At 33.4% G+C, this 27,185-nt stretch overlaps 4 protein-coding genes across 5 annotated transcripts in view; 1 reads left to right on the top strand and 3 right to left on the bottom strand.

The window, feature by feature from the left end:
• LOC142335151 (uncharacterized) overlaps positions 1 to 15,855 on the bottom strand; it is a 64,938-nt gene extending 49,083 nt beyond the window's left edge. The window contains exon 1 of the mRNA XM_075383515.1: positions 15,134 to 15,855. Within this exon, the coding sequence (XP_075239630.1) occupies positions 15,134 to 15,362 (229 nt within the window). The 5' untranslated portion in view covers positions 15,363 to 15,855. The remainder of the gene's footprint in view (positions 1 to 15,133) is intronic.
• Positions 1 to 27,185, top strand: part of LOC142357168 (uncharacterized) — a 288,587-nt gene that overhangs the window by 94,072 nt on the left and 167,330 nt on the right. The window lies entirely within an intron of this gene.
• On the bottom strand, positions 22,822 to 23,733 carry LOC142335150 (uncharacterized). The gene has a single exon (XM_075383514.1). It carries the CDS (start codon positions 23,663 to 23,665, stop codon positions 22,853 to 22,855), a length of 813 nt encoding a protein of 270 aa, XP_075239629.1. The 5' UTR covers positions 23,666 to 23,733; the 3' UTR covers positions 22,822 to 22,852.
• The window catches only part of LOC142335149 (E3 ubiquitin-protein ligase TM129-like), a 31,401-nt gene continuing 28,284 nt past the window's right edge, over positions 24,069 to 27,185 (bottom strand). The window contains exon 6 of the mRNA XM_075383513.1: positions 24,069 to 24,485. Coding sequence (XP_075239628.1) covers positions 24,205 to 24,485 — 281 coding nt within the window. The 3' untranslated portion in view covers positions 24,069 to 24,204. The remainder of the gene's footprint in view (positions 24,486 to 27,185) is intronic.

Here is a 27,185-nt window from a genome sequence, read left to right as displayed (position 1 = left end):
AGTATGTAAAACTGTCTCTTAGAAAAAAGTTCCAGGTGGAATTTTACTACTATGTGTTTTGCTAAATGCCACTATTGTCAAAAAACTATTGTAATTTAACATGATTTCTATCTTCATGAAAGTTTGTATCCTCTATAACAATAAATGGTAGAATCATTACGTACAAGAAAAAGTTTCTTTTCACTAGTAATCATATAGCAAAACCTTAATATCTTCATTAAAGCTTTATTGATCTGCAATTTACGCTATGAAAAACGAATCAGCGGTCTCACAAGTAGTATGAAAACAATTTTTTCCCGGCGCTCAAAAAAGGAACCCCTATCGGAACTGCAAAATTAACAAAGGTATGAAAAGAAACGTCTTCCACGTTAACTTTGTTTTTTATTTGAAAGACTTAAGGTAAAACAATGCCTAGCTGACATAAAAAGATTTAGACTATGCAAAACAAAGTTTTATAAGACTTTTTTGTCTAACAAATGTTTATGTACAAGCTTATGTTTCATTTCTAATTTAACAAATTTGTACTTTTAGGACCTCAATTGTTTGCCTGGAGGAAACTCATAAGAGAACGGACAAGTATTCACTTCATGCATTTATTGGAAATGTCGTTCTGATAGGTTAAATGCTTACTATTCTTGATACCATAGCTTTATGGAGTAACGAAGTTTTGCGTTTGAGTTAATGAATACTAAGGTTTTAAAAATTTATGAATTACTTAAGCAACATACTGAAATACTTCAAATTGACACATAGCTTTAAAAGCTACTGAGTGAATTCTGTGAAAACCAAATTTTCCATGACAAACACAAGTTGTCGCACATGTATTCAGAAAACACTAGTGCATACTTACGTCTATGGTTCAGGTTGAGCCTTTGAGCAAAAACATGTTTGTTATCTACTAAAAAAAACGTGAGCAGAGGGTTTCTTATCGTATCTCAAAATAAACCACGTCAATACTAAGCAAACACAATAGTATTGTACAAATAACTTGATATTGAACGTACGACTTAGAACAAGTTACTATATAACCTAGAAGCAATTGTAACCATGAAAGTCAAACAATAAGGCCAATAGGTGAAATTAAATAAAGTTGATTAGTCCTGTTTATTCAATTGCTTTATTTAAGTTAACGTTATACTGGAGCACACTGTGGGTCGAAATGTATTCCGTAATAAACAGTTGCAAGCCTATGTACTCGCTCTCTTTCCATCTCAACGTTTGCTGCAACACAGTAGAGTTTTCTCATATACGCATTCTTGATCACAGACTAAAGAATACTTAACCAAACTAGTAAAAGTGCCTATAGCCATTATGGAAGAATTTTGCAGAGCAGACTGAACTTCTCACAAAATAGGTATTTTTATTCATAAAAAATCAAACGGTCAGGTTGAATTTTTGTTTCAACCGTGACTTGTAAGAGAGCTGAAGTGAAAAGAGCCGATTTAAAAGAGAGCCGACATTTTATTTGAATTATTAGTTGATAATTTAAGATAAGTTTTGTGGCCAATTAAATTGGCTTCTCAAATGGGACTAATAAATTTTTCACCAATCATAACCGAGTGTTTGAAAAAATAAATTTTAGTATCTCCTAGTATAGACACTGAAAGCAAATTAAAAATTAATTATCTTGAAACCATCGCGGGCCATGGCCATGTCTCAGCGGCTCTTGGGACTTGATATGAAACTATCATAACCGAACATGAGACCAATTAACCCACTCAGGTATTTTTCTTAGTAATCAACTAACAATTTAGGGTAATTAACAGCAACTTTTTGACTTCGGCTCTGCTTATATCAATACAAGTTGCGGTGTTTTCTAACGTCAGCTCTTTATAACGTCGAATCTCTTGCGCGTATCCGTTTCAACATTTTCAGAACAACAATTTACGGTTTGGGGATCCTACTCTAAAACAAATTTCTGACTTTCTATTCCTTTGAACAAGCCGAACACCGTTTTCTGTTTCTCTGACGTTGATAATGTTGAATTTGAGTGGTTTTGCAGCTACTAAATTTTGGATAATGAGCATACACAATGAAGTTTAATAATGCACAGCATTTCAAAATAACAGGTTATAAATGGAAACAATTCAATACTGAAAACAAACGTCTAGTTCATCAGCTTTAATCAACAAGAATTTTTCAGTTTTAGTTGTTATTGTCACATGAACACCTCACATTTTCATCGAATCTCACTCTTTTTGGAAAGTTTCCACTGTGAAGTACACGTCCTCGAACTACACGATGGCTCCTCTTTTGTAGAGCATTGTTAGATAATGGCTCAGTGCTAAATTTCTGGAAGTTTTCTTCAATTTTTGAGTTTTCTTCGAGAAGGCTAGGGAATCGTTCTAAGATGGAAGATATCACAGTCTTTCTGTTATCATCGGATGTGAATGATGTAGTATGATCAATTTTATCGTGAATAGTGGTTAGTTTGGTTTCATTTCTACATGATTCGAACTTTTTCCACAGATTTTCCAAATCTTCTAAAGCAGCGAAGTATTCTTCATGGCTCCTGAAGAGGGGCATACTTTCGAAATCGTAACTGCGCAGAATGCTCTTGATGTCCATGGGAAGTGATCCTATGTCAGAAGTCAAAGGATTGGGTATATGCTGAGAAGTTACTTCAGTTTCCGAGGGGATTGAGTTGTTGATAAAGTCTTCTTCTTCGGTTATATTAGGCAATGTAGTAACAAAGTCAATAAATTTTTTGGGTATGAGGCAATGACCGAAGGTAGTCCAGCTTGAAATTGAACTGTCCTTCCTTTGTTGTATAAAGGCAATATTGTTTTCATATTGAGTTTGATAGACAATTGTGCGCTGAAATGAGCCATCAAATTGCGTTAGGATATGATACATTATAAGTGTTAAACAGGCAGTTGAGTTTGGGTTTTGGCATACACTAACTTAATGGAATACCAGTCAAGAATGACAACGCTAAAATGTTATTTTTAGAAGCAAGTCATTCAGTTAAAAGTAAATTCAAACTTTTGGCTGGGATGTTAGCATTCGTTCTATTAGCCTAATTAGCCAAATAGTTTCCAATGAATATTTAAAACATTTTGAGGAGGCCTCAGTTGTTAAACCTGTTAGACTAATTTTTATTCTTTTTCAATTGTAAAAGGGATTGAAGTTTCTCCTATGTACCTCGGACATTGACATTTCAAGGTTTTGATCTGATTGCTAGGCATAAAGCAGAAGAATTGCACTATGCGTGTGAGAAGTTCAGTCTGCTCTGCAAAATTCTTGCATAATGGTTTCGGCTATAGGCACTTTTACTAGTTTGGTTAAGTATTCTTTAGTCTCTGATCATGAATGCGTACATGAGAAAACTCTACTGTATTGCAGCAAACGTTGAGATAGAAAGAGAGCGAGTACATAGGCTTGCAAATGTTTATTACGGAATACATTTCGACCCACAGTGTGCTCCAGTATAACGATAACTTAAAGAAAGCAATTGAATAAACAGGACAAATCAACTTTATTTAAATTCACCTATTGGCCTTATTGTTTGACTTTCATGGTTACAATTGCTTCTAGGTTATATAGTAACTTGTTCTAAGTCGTACGTTCAATATCAAGCTATTTGTACAATACTTTTGTTTTTGCTTAGTATTGACGTGGTTTATTTTGAGATACGATAAGAAAACCTCTGCTCACGTTCTTTTTTAGTAGATAACAAACATGTTTTTGCTCAAAGGCTCAACCTGAACCATAGACGTAAGTATGCACTAGTGTTTTCTGTATACATGTGCGACAACTTGTGTTTGTCATGGAAAATATGGTTTTCACAGAATTCACTCAGTAGCTTTTAAAGCTATGTGTCAATTTGAAGTATTTCAGTATGTTACTTAAGTAATTCATAAATTTTTAAAACCTTAGTATTCATTAACGCAAACGCAAGACTTCGTTACTCCATAAAGCTATGGTATCAAGAATAGTAAGCATTTAACCTATCAGAACGACATTTCCAATAAATGCAAGAAATGAATACTTGTCCGTTCGCTTATGAGTTTCCTCCAGGCAAACAAATGAGGTCCTAAAAGTACAAATTTGTTAAAGTAGTGGTTAGACAAGAAAGTCTTAAAAAACTTTGTTTTGCATAATCTAAATCTTTTTTATGTCAGCTAGGCATTGTTTTACCTTAAGTCTTTCAAATAAAAAACAAAGTTAACGTGGAAAACGTTTCTTTTCATACCTTTGTTAATTTTGCAGTTCCGTTAGGGGTTCTTTTTTTGAGCGCCGAGAAAAAATTGTTTTGATACTACCTGTGAGACCGCTGATTCGTTTTTCATAGCGTAAATTGCAGATCAATAAAGCTTTAATGAAGATATTAACTTTTTGCTATATGATTACTAGTGAAAAGAAACTTTTTCTTGTACGTAATGATTCTACCATTTATTGTTATAGAGGATACAAACTTTCATGAAGATAGAAATCATGTTAAATTACAATAGTTTTTTTGACAATAGTGGCATTTAGCAAAACACATAGTAGTAAAATTCCGCCTGGAACTTTTTTCTAAGAGACAGTTTTACATATTTCTCACAATGTTTAAGCTCAGAGAAAATTAAATTACTGCAATAAAAAACCTGAAAATCAATTTTTCCTAATTGCCTCTATATTCAGGATTTGTTTTTTTTGCTGTTTTTTTGTCTTTGACTTAGTTGAAAGAACTCAAATCGACTCTTCATAGCATCCATAACAAACAAACGTTTGAAAACATAGAAACCCTTTTGGTAAGATACCATCAAAACGAGGTACACAAAGCCAAGAATACTTATTAACACATTGAAAAGTAAAACATTAATTTCCAAAAATTTTGAATACTTTAAACTTTGAACTTAATGTACTATAGATACCAAGGTTTTAACACTGGAACCTTTTCCAAATTGACCAAAAGAAAGTAGAATTGTACTTGTCAGTTTAACGATGGCATCAAAGCGCCTAATCTGATTACTACTGTCTGTGTTGACGGTTTTTATGGTAGCAAAAAATCACTGTTCGTTGTGTTAACTGTTACCTAATGTGGTCATGACTTAAAAGTATCTCCATATTAGCTAATTTGGTATATTTAGAGTTCATTAGCCGAACATTTTTCAAAGAAAATTAATCATTTAAGAAGTTGCGCTGACCGCTCTTTTCAAAAAATTACTGGTAAAATATGTCAACGCTGCCTATTTTGGAAAATCATGCGTTTTTTTCTGTTCTTTTCTACGGAAAAATGCAAATTATAGTCTTTAGGAACGCTTGTAGAACTCGTGCAGTAAAGATTACATAATAGACCACGTGAATATAGTCTATAAAAAATAGTAAACTATATCGAAAAGCTTAGTAAAACCAAAAGGTCTCCTTCGGTTTTTTGACACATATATAGTTGTAGTTTAAATAGATTGTGAGAACGTGTTTCAATTGTTTTGCGTTTGCAACTTTATAACACAACTCAACTATTATGACGTAATTATCCCTTGAATACTGTTTTTAGATCACAAACTCAAACTCAAACGCAAACTTTGACTTTTATTTAGAGCGATAGACCAAGTTTTCACATTTCATTATATTTGGTAATTCAAAGTTACACGGTCGCCGATTATTGTGTTTTTAGTACCAAAAGTAGTCTTTTTTCAAAGTCAATTATCGTTGAATAGTGTTTTTAGATCATAAATTGGGACAGAAACTCAAAATTTCCACTTTTATGTAGAGTGATTGACCAAGCATCACCATTTTATTATACTTGCCTATCGAAATCCATAACGCCTCCGATTGTTGAGTCTTGAATACTAAAAAAAGAGGTCTTTTGTTTTTAAAAAGTCAATTATCGTTGAATATTATTTTTAGATCACAAACTCGAATTCGAACTCAATGGTTCAACTTTTAGGTAAAGTGATTGGCCAGGTTTCACATTTATATTATACATGCATATCCAAAGCCATACCGTCTCCGGTTGTTGAGTTTTGAACACTAATAAAGAAGAATTTTGTTTCAAATTCCGCAAAAAGTACTTCTCTGAAACCATTGGGTGTAAGCAAACGTTGAAAACAAACACAATTTGTTCACCTAAACACCTAAATTTAAGGTTTTTGTTTGAGCTCATAAATCCAACAAGACTGTTTCACTTAATTTTGTTGAGAAACGTTTCATGAGGTTGATTTAATTTTAATTTTCTTCAGATAAACAATGACCAAATGAAATTTAATAAAACTAGGAAGAAGTTAATATAACAAAAATTGCAAAATCATGTAGCGCTAACTTTTTAATGAATAAAAAGTTCACAATTACAATCTTAGCTGTGAACACATACTGAGCCGAAGCTAAGGTTAATATGAAACTGAACTAACACATGTCCTTCTGGCAAGCTATCCCAGCAGTTCTCAGTCTATACAAAATTTGAAACGTAAGGATTCAGAAAAAAATTGTTGTGTATTACCTGACAACTGAAACAACAGGTGACTCTGAATAAACATACGAAAACAACTATATAGCGTAAAACCTGTTTTTTGGATTATGTAGGAACCCTGCAAATTGTTTGTTTCCATTAAGGTACACACTATGGAGTTTTGAAGCAAGCTTGTTTCTATAAAGTTGATATTATAAATAGACATAGTGCGACGCCATTGTGAACCAGTCAATGTTTACGCTATACAATCCTTCATATTAGAAATTTTAAAAAGATTGCGTTTCATATCTATCAATTAATTGCAAATGGAATCAGACGTCAAACATTGAATTAACAAAAAAACAGCATTTGAACAAAAAGGCTTATGACTGATCCCTCAAAAGTGAAAAAAAGTGTACAAAATTTGCTTTTCAAAAAAAGAACATAGCAATAAAACTTATTTGAAGTTCTAAAAATTAGACTGGTTCACTAAGCAATAAAACCCTACATTGATTTAATTAATTAAATATCATTCGTGGATTTTTTAATTGTTAATTAACAAATTAACATTGAGTTGAAAATTACTGGGTTAATGTATTCGACAAAGCTTCAGCGTTTTTTATATCTTTGAAAAAACTTCAAACACTTAATGATTTGTTGTAAATATTCGCGGGCAAATTCTATCGGTCTGTGTCAGTCAGGGCATAATACTTTGAGATTGATAAAAGCTTCTCTTGTTTATGCTCAACGAGTCTATAGAGATAGGAATTGTTTTCATTTTTTAGAAAAACAAAAACACTTCGTTGTAGATGGTTAGTAAACAATAGGTAATATTTGAAGGTTTTAAAAGGAAGTAGTAGTAGGTCCTAGTGTAACTTAGAACCAATAAGTAGTGCTAGTAGTTAGTAATAGTATCTAGTAGAAGTTGTAGGTAGTACTAGTATGTAGCAGTAGTAGTAGGTTCTAATTGTAGATAGTAGTTGTAGGTAGTAGTAGTAGGCAGTAGCAGTAGTAGGTAGCAGTAGTGTTATGTTAAATTCCAATATGTTCGCTAGACTGCTTAGCCCAATTATATGTTATAAAGAATCTGCTCCTTTGGATTTACCTCTTTCCGATGCTCTACGAAATATCGTTACGGTAATCTCATTTTAAAACTTGGACAGAACAAAAATTAATCCAAAGTTTTAACACAGGGTTACTGAACGCAGTAAATTTGATCCAAGAAGACACTATTATGAACGTGTTTGATTTCTGGTTGCTTGAGTTGGTCTGGTACCTTACTTGCTGTGTTCAATGGTTGAATTTATCGGAAGCGTTTACTGACGATGAGTTTCGCTATTGTTTAATATTTCAGTCCCAGCACGCAATATCCATTATTGCTATTACCAATACGCAAACAAAACCTATACATTTCTGAAGCTGTTCCTATCAACTACCCACGGATCTATAGTTTGTGTTTGTTCTTGCTTAAATGATAAAGTGACTAATTATCTTTTGAAAATTTTAGCGCTTTTTACAGCTCCAGTACAAACTACTCTTCTTGTACATCATAACACCTAAGCTGATTCACAGCATAACACTTAGCACTTAATATAATTCAAGCTCTTGATGAATTCCTATCATTCTACTTTACTTAACTAAAAAGTTCAGCTGCTCCTGCATATCATAGTTTTCCACCAACATTTTCAGTTTTTTGCAGAGTTTATTCTTTTTATTTAGCTCATTTTATTGTTTATCTCTCAACAATTCATCTCATATATATTTTTTCATGTAAATAACCTTGCTCATTCCTAGACGGGTAGCTGAATAAGTGTAGAAAAATCTGTTTTTAAAAAAGCATGCTCAGAACATCAAAAAGTGTTTTTGTCTTCTGTGTTGCAACACTTTATCATGTTCTTGCCAAAGATTAAAAGACAAAGAGCATGAATTTAATTTTTTTTTCTCTAAAAAACCTTGATAGTTTTTAATATGGTAGCTAGAAAGGTGTCAAAAAATCAATTTTCCAAAAAGCATGCTGAGAACATCAAAAAATTGTTGTCCTCTTCGGTTGTGACATTTTGCTTGCCAATGTTTAAAGGACACAGTTTATCAACGCTGAAGGTCAAAATCTGTTTGCAAGATATAATATTATTGGATCGTGGAGACAAGTAACAACATTCTTCTAAACAATCAAATTGCCCTCCAGGGACTTATCTCCCTCTCTCTCTCTCGTCTGACTTACAAGCATATAAATACATAAATACATAAACACATTCAGACATATATACATACATTCCACTGTATGCATATAGAAAAAACATACATACATAAAACCAAGAACGTCTTGACATATACACACATTTACAATTTCCACACCCAAACATACATTTCAGCTTATACTCATACAAACGTATTACTAAACTTAAGCACAGTTATACTTATTTTTAAACAAATATACACTTTCATATATACTTTCATTATTATATACATGAATACGCATGATTTTATACTTAAGAGTTTCATTCTTTCCTTTCTTTCATATATTCATTCAGAGGTAAAAATTACATTTCTGAACACATGCAAGCAAATATACGGACTTGTTTTGATAGAAACATACATAGTTACACATGTATATAAAAAAAATAAAGACAAGCTTTCCACATCACACTGTACATTTACAAATGTACTGTCAGCAAAAACTGCTTCTGACTCCTCTTTGACTTATTTCAGACTATTTCAGAAACTGAGTTATTTGGTCCTACTTGGTTGAACAAAATGAAGTCCACAAAAATCACTTCTGAGTGCTTTTTCTTAGCGCAAAATCCATTCCAGACCATTCTAGGACTTTAATATATTTTGGAATTTTTTCTCAAAAATTTGAAGTTTTTGTATGTTTCGACCCCTATATAGCATGGGAGAAAAAAGTGAACTCAAAAAGTCACATTTGAGTGCTCTTTCATAGCGCAAAATCCATTTCAGACCATTTTAGGACTTTGGAAAACTTTGAAAATTTTTCGAAAAAAAATTTGAAAATTTTTCAAAGTTTTTCAAGTATGCCTCTCATGGTCTCAAAGATAAAAAAATTAAAGTTACTACAACAGGCTAACCATAGTGTAAGCACTCCGTACTACGCATTCTTTCTTCTGAAATACACATTGGAGCAGCCGGTGTCTGCCTTGTTACTGGAGGGCGAGGGGTCCGGACACCCCCCCCCCCCCCCTACAAGAACTACGTGTCCTTTTGAGAAGGTGCTGACAAAATTGAGAAAATTTCGTCATTGCTGTCTCGCTCCCGCCATCGCAGTTGCAGCATATAAAAACCGCTATCGTTAACAGCGTGTGAAAAAATCCAAATTAAACTAAAAACCTACTGGAGATTAATTAAATAAAGGTCCCACGCAATAATAATGTTAGCTCGAGAAGGCAAATAGCAGTTTTGAAACCAGATCATGGCTCAGAGGAAACATGTCTCGGAATTCTGTTCCATGTATTTACTCATTAAAATCGAGCAATAAACTTGCAGGCTGATTTGTGACGAAAATTTTGTGACTGGTTACGTTTACCACTGGTTACAACAATTTCCTTCTCATCTTTTTACTGTTTTTTTTTGCTCCCACTGCCAGTATTGTCCGCAAGATTACATCTAATTTCTACGATAGTTAACACCATACCAATTGAACCAGCTTGAAAGAAAGCCTGATTGGTCATTAATTAGAGAAAAGTCCCACAAAAAAATTGCGGGTTTAAAAAACAGTTAGCACTTTTGCAACTACCGGTATCACGGCTCAAAAGGACAATTGAATGATGGGAGCGAAATTAACGACTACAACAGATCATGAATTAAATGCTGGCAACAGTGGGCACGAGTTACGTGTATTTGCAAAAAGGAGTTGAGAAATTCATGCTTACTTGGTCACAGTAGTCTGCGGATGACACAAGTTTTCTCAAAAAGACAAACGTGACGAAAAGTGAAATTATGTGATTTTTGCACACTTTTGCCCACGAAATAACTAAAAAGCCTGTCAAACTCTTATGAAAAAGAACACAACAAATAAAATTAGAATTTATACAGATCTAATATCTAAAACAAATCTAAAACAGATAGATATAACAGTTGACGACCAGATTACATCCGGGTTGCGGTATATGAACTATGGATCTTAGTGAATGCAAACCAGAACAAGTTGCATCCTAGAGCAGCAATTTGGACTAGACGCTGATGCAATGGTCGTGGCAATTTTTGACTCGGGTATGCAAAAAAGAAAAACAAAAGATTTACGTAAGATCTGAGTCTCAAAATTATCGCATTTTTCTCCTTATACTTAACTACTACTAAGCTGCGGATCATTCCGATTTAACAGATCAGACAATTTGTCTGAAAGATTTCGCTTGCTCTTTTTAGTAATTTTTCTGTCTTTCAGTTTTTTCTTTGGCTCTAAGAACTAAACTTCTGACAAAGTTCTTCAGCTGCAGTTCATGGTTTCCAAGCTCGATTAGATTAGAAATCATCTGTTTCTTTGGTTACATGAGCCAAGATTTCTGTTCTTGTGCCGGTCCAATTCAGTGTGGGAGGAACTATATGCTCAACTGGTTTTTTGTTCAGTCAATTTTCGCCAATCTATATAATCTTTCTTACAGAGCTGTGAGTAGTATCAGTAGGAAGCTTCTCAAACGTAGAAAATCATGTTAATTTCTTAGAATTTAGCTTTTTCCGAGGAGTTACGGAGGTTTCAATTCTTTTTGAAAGTTCGGCTCACTTCAGTAGTTTTGTTCAATTTTTCGTGCTGGAATTTTGACCAATTTTACTAAAAGATAAAAATTGTTAAAAATAGTCTCAATACTTTTATGTTTAAAGATGAAATATAATTGCTGCGTTGTTTCAACCAACTTTTTGGCTACAATTTTGGCTAAATTTTTGAAAGTTCTGCACTCTTTTTTTTCTTTTTCCTAAAAATGTTGCACTTAAAACGCTTTGTAGAGCATTCTGTCTAAAACAACTGGTTGTACAGACATAAATACAGCTGGAACGATCTTCGCTTACTCACATGAAGGGTAGTTTCACCTCCGGCAATCAATTTGTCAGCTTTTCGCTATTTTAACTCTTAGTTATTTTTATCAAATTTGAATTATTTTTTTGATATATTGAAATTTTTCATGGCCAAAAATAATATTCATTAAGTATGTGACTAAATTATCTGTGTAACAACCAAGCAGCGATAGCAAGGATTTTTATTTTGACCCAATTACCTAAAATTTGTTTGTCATCTAGATGTTCAACTAATGAGAGGTCCCATTTACGTTCAAATGAAGCCCAAAGAAAAAATATTGTAGTTACTGAGTAACGCTCATGTTTTCTTGATTCCGAAAGTGTTTTCATAAATTTTTTTAGTCAAATGTCAAGTTTGGCAAGCTTTTTTATATCTTTTCATTGTCTTATGACTGTTTTAAAATTTTAGATGTCATATTTGGTATCTTTGGAATTATTGAAGGGATAATTTAATGCCTTCAGTTGATACCTAATGGTTCATGGTTTTTACCTAATGAAATTTGAAAACTAACCAAAATTCATCATTTGTTTTTGATTGAATTTCGGTTACATTTGGAAAAATTACTTGTCATAAAGGACGAGCAACATAAAGGACAAGTTTTGGTGTAATTTGGGAATTTTACCAATCAAGAATTCTTTGAATTGTACTAGGGCGCTGTTATTTCTCAAAAGTCTTTTCACATTTATTTTGTTAGTTAAAGAATAGAAAAGTTTCAAATCACAACTCCATTAGTGAAAAACCCAAAGCCAAAACGTGCAAATTAAAGCTAAGGAACGTAAATTGTAATTACAGAAAAAGTCTCATAGTTTTTCATGGCTTCAACTCTGTTTGTGTAAAATTGGTACGAAAATTTTGAGTTCTGCCGTTCTGCCTTTATTTGTTGTTATTTTATAGTTTTTTGACAGAGTATCAGCATTGATGTGTCCATTTTGTTTTTCATGCAGTAGCAATTTATTCTAATGAGTATTTTTAGATGAAAATTTTTTGATATCATTTGCGATTTCAAAAAATCGACTTCAAAAAATTTATATCTTTTTATCTTGTTTCTGTCAACAATTGGGATATTCTCAACAGACCGAGAGGTGGCAACTTCTTTCAAGTGAAATACAATGCTCCTTTTACTGCTGTTTTGTCATTTGCATAAATTTTTAGGCTTTGATACAAGTGTTCATTTTTTTTTAAGTTTTGGACATTTTCCAATTTTTGAGGCTTTTTGCTGTCTTGCCAGAATATCACATATATATATATATATATATATATATATATATATATATATACAAATATATATATATATATATATATATATATATATATATACATATATATATATATATATATATATATATATATATATATATATATATATGTAGTATCACATTAAAGGCGCTAAAGTAAGGTGCAATTGATTTATTTAATCTTTTTTAGTGAATAGTTTATGATTTTAAAGGCTTCGACATAGTTCTCTTAGAAAATGTTTGAATTTTGCTTGTGTTTGTTCTTTTTGTAGTTGTTTGATATTCTGAATAATAACAGATGTCAACGAGTTACTATGCAGGTATAGATGAACCAATTGAAGGATTTCATTTGGTAGCTAATGGTTTTCATGCCTTTGAAATTAAATGTTTTCAAAAAGTTTTTAGAGCTTTCAAAGAGTTTTCGTCGTAATTAATCGTTGTTGTTTTTACTTTATTTTATTGTTTCTGTTGTCTCTTAGTCTCCTTAATGGCAGGTATCATCGGTCCTCTAATTACAAATTAATTAAATGATTCAGTGGTTTGACTTTGGAGCGAATTTTTAATTGGATGCACCATTTATTTTTGAACAATATATGATATTTTAATGTTATCTATCTCTTCCCCACCTTACCGAACCTTTTAGCTTTGGTTACATAAGTAAAATTCTTGAAATTTTTCTTAACCTTCTTAACTACATGCGGACTTATGTCAAGTAAACTTCAGTGGACATTTCAAGTGGATAGTGGCGTCTTCTTCATCGGCAATGGTATCAACATGATATGTCTGGTCAGCTTTGCTGTACTTTAAATTTTCACACACCCGGTTTTGAATCAGTAATAGGTGCCTTCTGGCAGATTTTTTTTGCCACTACAAGAGAGTAGAGCTGTTAGTCCACACCGACAAATCCCATCAACCGAAGAGTGTTGATATGTTCAAGAGATTAAATTGATCTGTTACATTCAGCAAAGTTTCTCTATCGACGACACAAAAAGGTGAGTTTGCATCCGAGTAGTTTTATCTGAACTGCCCAGCAAATGACTATTCACCAAATACACTATTATATCTTTAAAAAACTACACACAAGTTGAATATAATACTAGGCAATGCTGCAATTATCAAAGCGCTAATCTGGCTGTAAAACTTATTAAGCATCCAATAAACAGACGGCCGAATTTTACACCCAATTAAAGAATCAAGTTGTCCATGCATTCTCTTAGGAGACGTAAAATCACAATGAGATGAAAACAACAGATGAAAACAAAAAGAAAACAAGTAATCAAAGACAAAAGCTATTTTAAATCTTATACTAATGGGCTGATCAGAGCTGTTTTTGGTCTTCAACATTAGCCTGGGCAATTCTTGTCAAATTTTGAGCTATTATTGTCTTACCTCTTTGAAAATGTCAACGAATTTTTCGACTAACTTGACAATGATTCGATGGTTTTCCCTCAACGGAAGCGGATACAAATTTTCCAAATTTTTATCCGCTTTCGGTGATCAAGTACTGTCGATATGCTGCATGGGGTGGGTATTCTTTGTATTAAAATGTCGAGTATATTGATTTCGCTGATTAGGCAGGCAACTTTCCTTATCTTTACTGAATGTTGTACATGAGCTGGGAGATCTTCTGCCCCCAAACTTCTAAAATTGAAGAGCAATAATAGCCTTAGCTATCGCTTCGCAGCTATTAATAAAAGCCATCGCATTCATAACGTTTACTTTCGCAAAGCATTCAACAAGGCGAGTAAAAGTACGAATCAAAACTGCACAAATATTTTTGTTCTTTTTACAATTTACTACTGCTCTATATACTTTGCTCTCTGCAGCATATATAGAAAATTTTTTCCATAAATATATCCCTTTTCAAACACTGCTAGCATGAAATGCATATATTATTTTTAAACAGTAAGCGTTTCTCATACACAGAAGAAAATTGTACTGAAGATGAATGAACATTTTTAAGCTGAAGAAGAAATGCAAAATTATTGGAGCATACTAAAAGGCAACGAACGTATTTTCGATCACAATCAAACCTGATCGAGTTAATTTTGTTCTATAGTTGGAAATAGTTAGAATTTGCGTCACTTATTGTCTATGTCCCTGAAATCGAAAGTTAAAAATGAAAAAAAGCATACAATTGAGAAACAATATGGTCATTTGAATACCAAAGTTTCACCCTTTCACTTTTGAAACGTTCGATAGCGTGTTGCAGCTTGATGGGAGTAATTAATTATGTGTCCACGTTTTGAAATAGAAATTTGGTCATTGAACTCATTCATAGTCTATAACGTTAACGTGCACGAAAGCTGAAGTTAAAGCGAACGTAGCAAACCTATTACACAAAAAGTTCAAATGTCAACCTTCAAACAAAAGTTTGGGCAAATTCACGCATAAACACAGACGCGATGCTCATTTCCATTTAAGTATTAGTTTTTTAGAACTTTCGATTCTTTTCCAACCTTATGGCAAAGATTAAAAGAAAATTCAATCAGAGCTTACTGTTCTCATGAAGAGACCCGAACCCAACAACAGGTGTGACCCGTGAAGAGTTGTCATTCGACCCAGGAGCTCCCATCATCATCATAGTCATCATCTGGTTCTGGCTGTGGCTGTAGTCGTTCGGCACCCCTCCCCCGACCCCTGATAACTTACGCTTCTCATCTGATGTCTGCATCGTTGTTCCGTCTTTTGTTGTAGTGGTTTGATCAGCACGCGGCCATACTTCCATTATATTCCATCAAGCACAAAACGTGAACAAACAGCCTCAACAATTACAAGGCATGTACACAACTTCTTAATAGAGTATACCCAGACACCAGGGAACACGTGGACAAGTAACGTATTTGCGATCAGATTCTGATTTTAATATGGGTTGAATAAAAGTAATCGAAATCTGTAGGTCTAAAATATGTCAAGGTCCAAACTTAAATTTTCGGAGTAAGGAATTATTTGACTTGATTCTTATTTTTAATAACTTAATCCTAACCAGAAAAAGTTAGCTACTAGCTAAATTGGCACCCAATTAGATAATGATCTCTAATTGTTCGATATCTAAATTTTATAAAAACCAATACAAAAAGTTGTGATTGTTAGACAGCCTTCTATCAACAAATGGGATTGCTAATGGTTTGGGATTGGCAATTGATGTTTCCTCTCAAACGGAGCAAATGTTTAATCTAATGCCAACATTTGAGAGCGATTTGTTTGTTTTCAGCTGTTCTTCACAGCAGGTGCAATTTACGGTTGGTTTACTTCGATCTGAATTGTATGTAAACCATTAAAAAATTAGCGCTGCCTGGATATATTACTGAAGGGATGAAATTCTCGGATCACGTAAAGCATTATCATCCTTCCTTTTCTCTCAGACTGCCAAATATTAAATTTCTTCACATTCCTTAGAATATACCACCATGCAAACGGTAAATAACTCTTTCGTGAACAATTGGCTCTCGAGAAGCGAAGGATATACGAGAACGGAATTCGTTCCGACAGTGATTAAGACTCCAAATACTTCCCCTACTGACCTCCATTGTGTCTAGGCTACCACAAAGAACAATCAGAATATATATGCTCTCTAGTACCACCAATGTATTTCGGATGGTTGCCACATAGTACCGCGGACCTCTGACATTTTGAAAATTTTCAAGAATATTTCAATATGATTCAAATTTGAGCAGAAAAAACCGCATCGTTGGATAAACATTTTTAATATAACATTTGTTCATTCTCCTCTTGTTTCAGGATTTGAATTCAATAACTTTACAAATTTTGGTGCCATGTGACTTGAAGTTAAGAACTAAAATTTTTCACGGATTTCTGAAACCATTAAAATACTTCTATCTTCAATGGTGGCGCTAAAATTAACTTCACATCCTTTATCCTATATAATTCAATGTGAATCAATGAAGCAATCTCTCGCTAAGATTTTGCTATTTGTTGAGCAAGAATTAGTCATATCAGCACTTTATTCTGAATTCGTCCTATTGTCACGCTTTTATATAAACTGAGACGCGCCCTTGCTTAAATTTTACGAAGTTAATATAATTGTCCTCAAAACTGAAAAAAATGTGTTCAAGTTCAACTTATTTGGTTTTTTCTGCTCACTTACACTCTTATCTATACTCCTTTTCTTCTTATTTATACATTCCTACTCCATGCGTTATCTTTGGTAAGCTTTTTATAATGAAGCAGCACCCCTACCTTCAATTAATTTTCCGCTAATTTGTGAAATTCACCAAAAAGGGCAAAGATATATCATAGTTATCCATAAGTATGATAGTTCGTTTTTCACCCTTCGTAGTTCCAATATACCACTTTTTATATAAGGCTACCTGGACATGTATTAAAAAAACTATTTGCGGAAACTTAGGTAAAATGAACGAAGAGGCTCGGTAATTTGCGTTAGCGCATTATGTTCCAACCCCGCTCAACCTCGTTTTTGACTTAATTGTCTACCAAATGAAGAAGAGGTAGAAATCTTTCAAAAATTCAATTATTGTTCAAAAATAATTGGTGTATCCATATACAAAACCTCTTTAAGCTCAAACCACTGCACAAATCAAGTAAGAAATTATTACAGGGTCAATGATACCTGTCTTAAAAGAGAGTAAGAGGCAAGACAAACAACGAAATCAGATAAAAACAACAGGCATTTTTTTACGACCAAAACTGAATGTCTATCTGATTTTGAAAAAAAAAACAAAATAGAAAAATCAAAAAAGCATCAGCTGAAAACAAAACTTTACCAACTGAATTGCATTCCACCAGTAAAGATATGGGACTTGTTTCCACTGAGAACAAATAACAAGTAGATAAAGTAAAAAAAGGGCAAAATTAAAAATACGTTAAATTTTTTTGAAAACAATTAGTATAATGACTTCACAAAAACTTCATGAAAACCATTAGCTATCAACTGAAATTAGCGAAGAACTTCTATTATACTTTCACACGAAGTCAATGAGGCCTACCATCATACAGACTGTCAAAGGACAACAACAAAAAAAACAAATAGAGGCAAAAAGAAAGAGTCTATTAAATTTTGCGAGGAAACAATGTCAAGTTCTAAAATATCATTTTCTATTCACTAAAAGTATTTAAAAATTCAATTCTGAAGTTTTTACATCTTTAATCTGATATGTCAGTTGTAATTAATATGCCATCAATGTGACAATCGGAGAACCTCACTAATTAGAATTAACATAAAAATGAAAACTCGCAAATTAAACTTTAGAGAAGTGTTATTTAAACGAGAAAACAGCAATGATGAGACCTTCTTACTGACTCGCATTAAAATGCGACCTCTCTCGTTGCAGAGACTACGCTAATCGGATGCAGAATTAGAAAGATAAAAATGGCAAAACAAATTGAAGTTCTTTGAAAACAAAAATTTCAAAACCATGAAAGTAATAACAACCATGAACTTCGAACTAAGACCGATAAACAGAATAATTTTTTTGATTGAATAGGAAGTTAATTGGACGGATTCGTGAGACTAAGTTAAAAGACTACAAAAAACAACGAATACAGGCAGAACAAGATTTAACTGACATTTTCAGGCACACATGTTGAAGCAAAAAAAGCCATTAGTTTTTCCCTGAAATTACCATGCATGCTCATTGGCCACCACTTGCACATAATGTTGGCCTGTGAATTTTTTAGGTTGGATTTAGATCATTTTGTTCAGATGTTAAAATAAAAACTAAAATGTTCTAAAAATGCACAGCGGTCCATGACAATCCAATCAGTTCTTGGATTTGTAAAATTCCACAATTTGATCAAAACCGGTGGACGAAAAAGTCGAAATGTAACTGGAATAACCAATTTGACGAAAAGGTCAATTTCAATTAAATGAATTTTTTTTCGCTATATTACCAAAAAAACCAATATTTATCAGATGAAAGCATTAGAATTTGAATAGCACCCTATTAGTTTCTATCAATAACCATTAATTTATCCAATAGCACCCTAGATACCAAATTACACAATTGTTTAACTCGACTCATTTATTAGACTACAAAAAGAACGTCAAACGCTGGCAAGAATTCAATAAAATTTAAGAAAACACTTTGTCGGATCAAAAACAACATGGGCTTTACTAAGAAAAGAAAACATTTCTTCCTTTGACCTCATTTCAACATTATTGAGGCCTTTTATTGATAACACTTTTAATTGAAAACAGAGTTATCTGTAGTTCTGTATGAAAAAATTCTCTGAATGGTTAAAAAAGACAAACCTAAAAAACAATCCGAATCCATATCATTGCAAAAATCAAAGATGAGACCAAAATTGGCTTTGATATCGCTGCTTAGCTATTAAAAACAACGCAATTTCTCCAATTATTTGCGTAATATTTCGTTGGCAAACAAAAAATTTATGAAAAATAAATGATTTATAAATATGGAATAAAATTAGCTGAAATTTCCAACCAAAATTTAATAATGACCGCTTCGGAACCGGAGGTAATAACCACCTAGCCCAAACAAACGGAGATTATGTCAGCAGTTTATATGTCTGCACTACCAGTCCAACTGGAGAAAGGGGGGCGAAAAGAGCGTATATGATTCCATTTTTTATGAGAGAAAGAAAAGAAGCTGTTTTTTCAAAAAAATTAGCCAAAATTTTAGCCAAAAGTGTTGATTTGATCAATTCAAGAACCCTCTTTTATCCTTGAACGAAAAACCACTGTGAATTAAATTAATAATTTTATCACATTTTTAGCAAAAATTCGTCGCATTTTCAGCATAACGAATTTCTCGAGGAAAACTAATTTTTGGTTTGCAAAAAAAGCATTTCAATCTCATGGAGCCTAAAATTAATTGCACTTCAACCAAGGTTGTGCGTTTGCTCAACAGGAGAAAGATTAAATAAAAATAACAGTTTCTTAAGGATGAGAGTTTCAGAGTTTTCAGTATCAATTTTTGTCGATTTTTTTAAACGATCTCATATGGTATCAGTTTTGAAAAAACCATTTCAAAACATTTCAAAGACAACCTTCAAGTTGTGATTCTTTGCATCGTGTGTAAGAAAAATCTTGGCATAGTTTGTTATCCCATAAAAATTTTAGAGGTGACATTAATTTTGCTCCAAATTTTCGACCATTTTTCCTTCACCCTTCGCAACAAAAAACTATCTTGTTTGCTGCGTATGTGCTCCATTCTGTTTAGCCTGTTAGGATACCCGCATGAGGAATTGAGTTTCGTTGAGATAAAATACTTGAGAAATCTGAGCAAAAATAGCCGTAGTTTTTTAGGAAATTCTGATTTGATCGATGTTCTCAACTTTCGAAGAAAACAATATAAGAAAGACGATATAGTACCTTTTCTGTGAAACCAGGTCAACATAGAGAACAATATTTGTAACTACTTGATAATAAGAACTGCAATACGAACACCAAACACCAACTTAAAATTTTTTGCTTCCGACTCCACTTAATGGGAGGAGGAACTATATACTCAAATAAGTTTTTTTTATCAACCAATTTCGGCCGATCGATATTTTCATTATAGAGAATCGTTAATGGTATCATCAGAAAAACATTCGACCGCAGCATTTACGAATAAAAAGATTTTTCTAAACTTTCTATTCGAGGAGTTATCGAGGATTATAACTTTTGTGAACATTTCATATTTGGGTGTGATTTTGTTCACCTTCAGTGTCGCTGCTGCTCACCTTTTTTAAATTTTTTGTATCAAAAACTGGATTCAAAATTATTTTTCATATTAAATCATTGATCAATTTTGTGTCCCTAAAGACTAGCCTTGATTGAAGTTTAAACTTTAAAAATTCGAGTTCTATTGGAGCGCTGTTTTTTTAGAATTCTATTAACAATTATTTTGGATTTTCTCACGTCCTTTAAGAGACAAGAAGTCAATTTTCAAATCCAGGTTCCATTATTGATAAACATCAATTAAGATCAAAAGAGGGCCATAGAATATTTTGTTTTCAGAGAATCATCACTCATTGTTTTAATGGCTTCGCACTGTTTTCGTAATTTTTACTAAGTTTTTTGTTTTAGCTGCTTTTATTGCGTATTTATAGTCGTATGGCTTAATATGGTTATTTAAAAGAAAATTTTGTCTCAAAAGAAAGAGGGTTAAATAATCCTATTCAATGCTTCGAATGCATATCTATTGGCTATTGAGACTTAAGTATTTTTTTTCTTAGGCAGACTTATTAAGAATTGAGCAGAAAAAAATGTATTCACATCTCCGACAGTCAATTTCTTGATTTTTTCTATTGATTTCCTGGTTTGCGACTCTATTTGTTGGCGTTTTTGTAGTCGTAAGATTTGTTGTCGTTATTCAACAATGTTTTTTTGGCTATTATTCGAGGTATGGGTTAACGTGTTTAAAACTTTCTGTTCAAAGCTATTGGATTTAATGCGTCTGAGACTAGTTGTCGAGTTGTCTTAAAAATTAGCGAATTTTGTATATTAGTTCATATTTGATCTTTAGATTCATATTATCACAATGCAACGGAATCCCATTGGTGTTTCAAAAAAAATTTGTTATATCCCAAATTTGCTACTGATTAACCATTTTTTTTAGAAATCACATTGACAATGTTCTCTCGCTTTTTTTAAACTTCGGTTTGTGTAATCAATTGTTGTTCTTCATGTAGAAAGAATTCTGATTAATGACGGGCTTCAACATCTTCATTTCAAGAAGTTAATGAACTTAATCAACACCCTCAATGATAGCTAAATGTTCAGATAATTTTAATTTTTTTGCTTTCAAAATTTTCAACCAGGCCCATTGGTTTCTTGAGGACTTTTAATTTCATTAGGGCGTGTTATTAAGAAAGCGTAGGTCTTTTTTATTACTTTGGTTTTCTAAAAAAATAGTTTTCTAGGACGTTTTGTTAATGAGGTTATTTCAGACAAAAATTACCTCACAATAGATTGTCGAAAGAAATGAGATTAATTCGACAAAAATTTGCAAGCTTTTCATAAATTTTGTTTTTTAAACAAAGATTAAAGAGCATTACCTTTGAAAACACACTTTGAAGTCATAAGCTGGAGTTGTTCCTCCATAGAAAAAACATCCAATTTTTGTTTAATAATCCTAAGTGATATGAAAGTAAGGAAAAATCAAATATAGTCAAAACTCAAAAAAAAGAATCAAATAGCGACAATTTAAGTTCCACTATTAGATTTTGATTGCAAACTAAATTTATATGTATTTGCTTGTGTCCTCTTTACTTCATGTGATGAAAAGGCAATACGACCAAAACAATTAACAAAACGGTCAGCACTCAATATCCACTTAACGTTTTTCTGACAATTAGAGTCACAATCAGGAAACCTATTAGCTATGACCTCATATTTATGGCACTATAGAAATCAGAAAAGCTTCTCGATACTCAGCCTCCAATGCTGGGATAAAACTACAGAAAAAAGCAGTTTATAGTCGAAAATAAAAATACTAAGTTTACGAAATTTCAAGGTAATCAATACCAGAAACTATTGACTTGAAATAACATTTAGGTTCACTTAGACCTCGTTAGATCTTCATTTCGACGCCTGTCATTATTGACATCAAGTAAGAAAATGACCAAAAGCGGTCAAAATTCAAAAAAAAATTGATGAAACGTAGAGTCACAGTCAAAACCCATTAGTTGCCCACAGACCAAATCAAAAGCCAAAACAAGTCAGATGAGCGAGCGTGAAAATGTAGCTTTAAAAACCTAAAAATCTATACTCATATCCAAATCTACTTAATTCTTAAAGCCACAATGGTTCTTAAATTACAACCAGGTTAGGACTTCATGACGGAAATGCTTCTTAAACACAGAAATGCTCAGATTTGTAGCATAATTGAATAAAAATTGACCGAAAGTGCCCATAAATGTTAACAGAGTCAGTTTAATGTGAAATGTTCTCAAAATTTTAAACCTCGAAATAGACAATTTAAAAAAGAACGCTTTAATTCTATACTGAACGCGTGCAGGGCTTTATCAAATGATATCACTTACAACACCAAACGATAAATAAATCGATCGGAAAAAATTGACTGTTAAAAAAACATTTCAGAATTTAGTTCATCTACCACTCCCCTAAACATTGGGTCGGAACCATTACTATCTTAGAACTTAAACTTTTGGGCATCACTGTTAATGATAAGATCTGAATTGCACGTCGATTAAAAATTCGATCAGTAAAATTACATGGCCTATAGATAAAAAGAATTGTCAACAAAAAATTTATTTTAGATGTATATATCATTTACCCACGGTGGCAAACACATATTTATTATGTTTTGAAAAATCGAACAGAAAGCAGAAATAGCAGTACTGTTTCAAAATTACCAGTTTGATAATGTGATCTGGACGGTCGAAAACAGATTCACTCTCCGGAAACAGTTTCCACAAAAGCTGCTTCACTGGTACTTTCAACGAGTCGAACTTACAGAAATCTGAGTTTTTGACTTCGTGCTCAAGCATCCATTTGAAATTGAGATTACAAATTTTCTCGATATCGTCTTTGAAAAATATTTTCAACCTTTGCTCAAACATCGACAATCCTTTGTCAACTTCGCTCACTCTACACGTTGCAAAAACTGGGTAGCATCTTCCCAAAAACTTGACATCTTTCTCCGAAAAATCGTTCAAAAACAAGCGCAATGAAAATGCAGGTTGCAGTTCTTCGACCAAGCAGTGAATAAAGGCGTGATTTTTGATCGTTTTGATGTGTCGCGCCCGCTTAGAATGGCGCTGTTTTTCCTCGTCGAATTCGGACTTCTCCTTTGCAATCATTTTCTCAATATCATCATCTTCATCTTGATTGCAACCATTCTCATCTGGATTATCACAATCGTTTCCTGAACAATTTTCAGTTCCATTTTTTTCATCGGATTCAGTCGAAACATCACAAGATGTCGATTTGGCATCAATGCTTTGGTTTAGCAATCGGATCGCTTCTCGCGCAGCCTTCGTGGGCGATTCGTTGCGGGTCGTGAACAGGTAGCCAGTGGCATCTTCGGTTATTGTCAAGTAAGGTTTCGGATCGTATATCTGTTTGCGTTTTCTACTCATTTCCAACTGAAATTACTACACAGTCAATGCAAATCATAATTAACCTATTTTTTTACACTTTTCATAAGCATTGCGTACTTCTCGGAAGCTAAATGAGGCTTTCATATGTTAAAGTGAAACCAAAGACCAATAGCAAGGTACAAATATTCAGCAAATGACGCAGATTAGTCAAAAGTCCCGTCGTAGGCTCAGAGTAGTTAATATCAGAGTAGTTCATTATAATCTTCTGTCAAGAATGCAGATTAATTCAAAAACTATCTTAGCGGCGACGACAATCTTCTTTTTGAGAAAGCAGACGACGACAATTGTTTGGGCAAAAAAACTTGGATGTCCAGTTTTTCCTGAAATTTACCACTATTTTCGCCGCATGAACTTTGCACCAGTATTGTTAAACTTGAAAAACTTTCATAAAATCTAAGAACATTTAAATTAATCCGTACCATCTATATATACAATATGTAAACATAAACAGATCTATCACATTATCAACTTTGCACATCCCAAAATTGTTCAAATTTTGTAACTGAAATGACGCAATTTCATTCATCACTGTTCAAAACAGGGTCATCAATGAAACTGACGTCAGCAATGCAGAACTTGGTTCTACACGTAGGGCAGGGCGCGTGACCTTCGAGCCACACTTGGGGGTTGTTCTGATCTTGTCTGGCTGAGAACCACTTGCTCAGACAGACTGCACACCACATTGGACGACAGAAACAGTTGCCACAGTCAGGCACTGAACACCCTTTCACTAGTTTTACGTCTGATAAGTTGACATTGCACCCTATGCATTGGTCAACCAATGTTGCACAGCGTCGACCTGAAAATCAAAATAGGAAAGTTAATGGACATAATCTACTGAGTAACTTTTATTAATTAAACTTGAAAATAAATAGAACATTTCGTCTTCAACTAATGTTAGATATCACTGAAAAGATGTTAGCGACCTACTGACAATTGACACAAGTACTGCTATACAGTTTAATTATGATTAAAACCAGGTTAGTTTTGAAATAAATTAACAAACGCGAAAGTTGGAAGAAAGGAAGACTACATAAACTGCAGGTTCTCATTTGGAGTTAACAGATGGCGTAACAAGTATTTCGATCAAAGCAACCAGAATGGAAAACACTAACTTGCGACACATTTACAGCTGACGCTCAATCAAATGCAGCTTAATTTCCACCTTACTCCAATTTTGGCATTAACTGTTACGCAGTAAATGAACGAATTATTAACCAATCAGATTCGAGTATTTTAAAAGCGTATAGAAATCGTTCCAAATAAGATTTAAATGCGTATAAAACGTTCTAATATACGTAGAAAGTTCCGAAAAAGTTCAATTAACCTAATTTTAAGTAAATATAACCATGATATGTATCGATTAAGCTGGTTTTCGACTCAATATTTTTAGGTTTTCTAGACAATTGCCGATTGAATACGAACTGATTTGACGTCAATAACATCAGACAAAAAACCAGTAAAAGAGCATCGAAAAAACCTTGCCGTCTAAGTATCACTTGTTGCTTTGTACGTCTTAATGCTTACACGTTGTTGACATAAATATGAATAAATTGAACTGACTGACGTTCGAAAGAGTGTTGTTTTGCACCTTTTACATGGTGCCGCACCCTAAGCGGAAATTTTAGCCTAATTGTTATGATAAACTTATAAAATAGTGCAATATTGATCTGCTGGTATCTATTGTCCAAATAAACCCCCGGAAACAAATTGACGTCAAGAAACGAATTGACATCGATCACCTCCTCAAACCTCGTTGAACTAATTAACGAAGATTGAACTAACCTCGAAGATTGAACTAATTAGTTTACCATTAAAAGGCCAACATCAAATGGTACAACAGTATTTAACTTCGCATTCCACTAAAACAAATTTATGAGCTTATATCTTTTATCTTTTCCTTATAAAGAGTTCCGTTTTGACATTCCGTGGACACGATCTCAGCGATTATCCCACATATTATAGACACGAAATTTCACGAACTGTGTTTTGCACTAAACGTTTTTGTTATATCATTTCGTCCATTCCTTATCTAGTCAGTATTGTATTTTTTGGAAATTTGCTACAAAATGCTGCACTGCGAGGTAGACAAACACGAGCTTTGTTGAATTATTGACGCACTTACACGGAAAACTACATGATGATAGAGATCAATCTGGACCTGGGCACATTACATCGTGAATTTCAAGAGGAATCGCAGACGCCCAGATTTATGATTTCACAAAATACTCCAACACAAACTGTGAGACAAAAACAAATTGTTACCAATTTTTTTTGAAGTAAAGTGTTTTAAGAACAATTTAGACGGCAAGAACCCCAACCAAAGATTTTTTTTTTGACTTAGCATGAACAGTGATACCAAACAATTGTTTGAATAATATTGTTGGTAAAAAGTCACCATTAATCCCCCCACAAAAAAAAATTGAGACAAAAAAACATCGATTTTGAAAATTTTTGGTCGATTCACCAAAAATTCGAGAAAAATGATATAGTCGGTTAGTATATCCAAAAATAATCTCTGATATAGAGAAAATTGAGAGAAAATCGAATCCCTATAATTTTTTTCTCGTCGCTCCTTTATGTACCGTTTCGTCCGCATCCTTTTCGTCCTTTAACATTTCAATTCTCCGTGTTCCGTTTTTTTTCAATAACTTCGCTCTCCCAAAACTTCGCCTTTCATTTTCTTCGCTTCTTTTCCAGATTTCAGTGTAGTATGTCATCTGTGATGAAGTATGTTGTTGTTTTTGCTGTAGTATGTTGAGTATGCTAGTATGCTGGTTTGTTGTTTAGGTCTTATAGCTTTCTAGGGTGTGACTTAAGTTTATTCTCGAGTTACGGCTGGATTGTTCTTTGACTTTTCAACTTTACTAATTTACTAGCCCTCCTGTTGTAGTATTTTGATTTTGCTGCTCTATGTTTGTGTGTACCTGTATGATTGCTAGTTGGTTTGGTCTTGTTACCTTCTAAGGTGTGACTTAAGTTCATTCTCGAGTTACGGCTGGATTGTTTCTTGACTTTTCCAACTGTCTTAGTCTGCAAATACACTATTGTAGTTCATTCAATTTTGCTGTAGTTTGTTTAATACCGTTAGTATGCTGATTGTTTGTTTTGGTTTGGGTTTTGCTAGGATGTGACTTAAGTTTATTCTGGAGTTACGGCTAGTAAATTCCTTGACCTTTACATCCTTTTAGTGTACTACTGCATTGCCGTAAATTAGTTTGTCGTTAAATTTGTCGTTATAAACCCATTATGAACTGTGTTAGATTGTCTTGCAGTAGTTTCTCTCCTTCTTCCTGGGGTGTGACTTAAGTTTGTTCTGGAGTTACGGCTAGGTTGTTTGCTTGAGTTTTTGCTGTGGTCTGCTAACATAGTTCTATCCAACCTCATTTCCTGCCCGTTCTCTCCCACCGTCCCGTTTCGTTGCGTAGCGCGTTTTCCACCCGCTTTCCCGCACATCCCGTTTGCGTTCCGTCGCGCACTGCTCGCTCGACTTCCCGTC

This window comes from Convolutriloba macropyga, chromosome 2 (assembly GCF_964194025.1).
Source record: "Convolutriloba macropyga chromosome 2, txConMacr16.3, whole genome shotgun sequence".
NCBI classification, from domain to species: domain Eukaryota; kingdom Metazoa; phylum Xenacoelomorpha; order Acoela; family Convolutidae; genus Convolutriloba; species Convolutriloba macropyga.
This window is presented reverse-complemented; position numbering and strand designations above follow the sequence as displayed.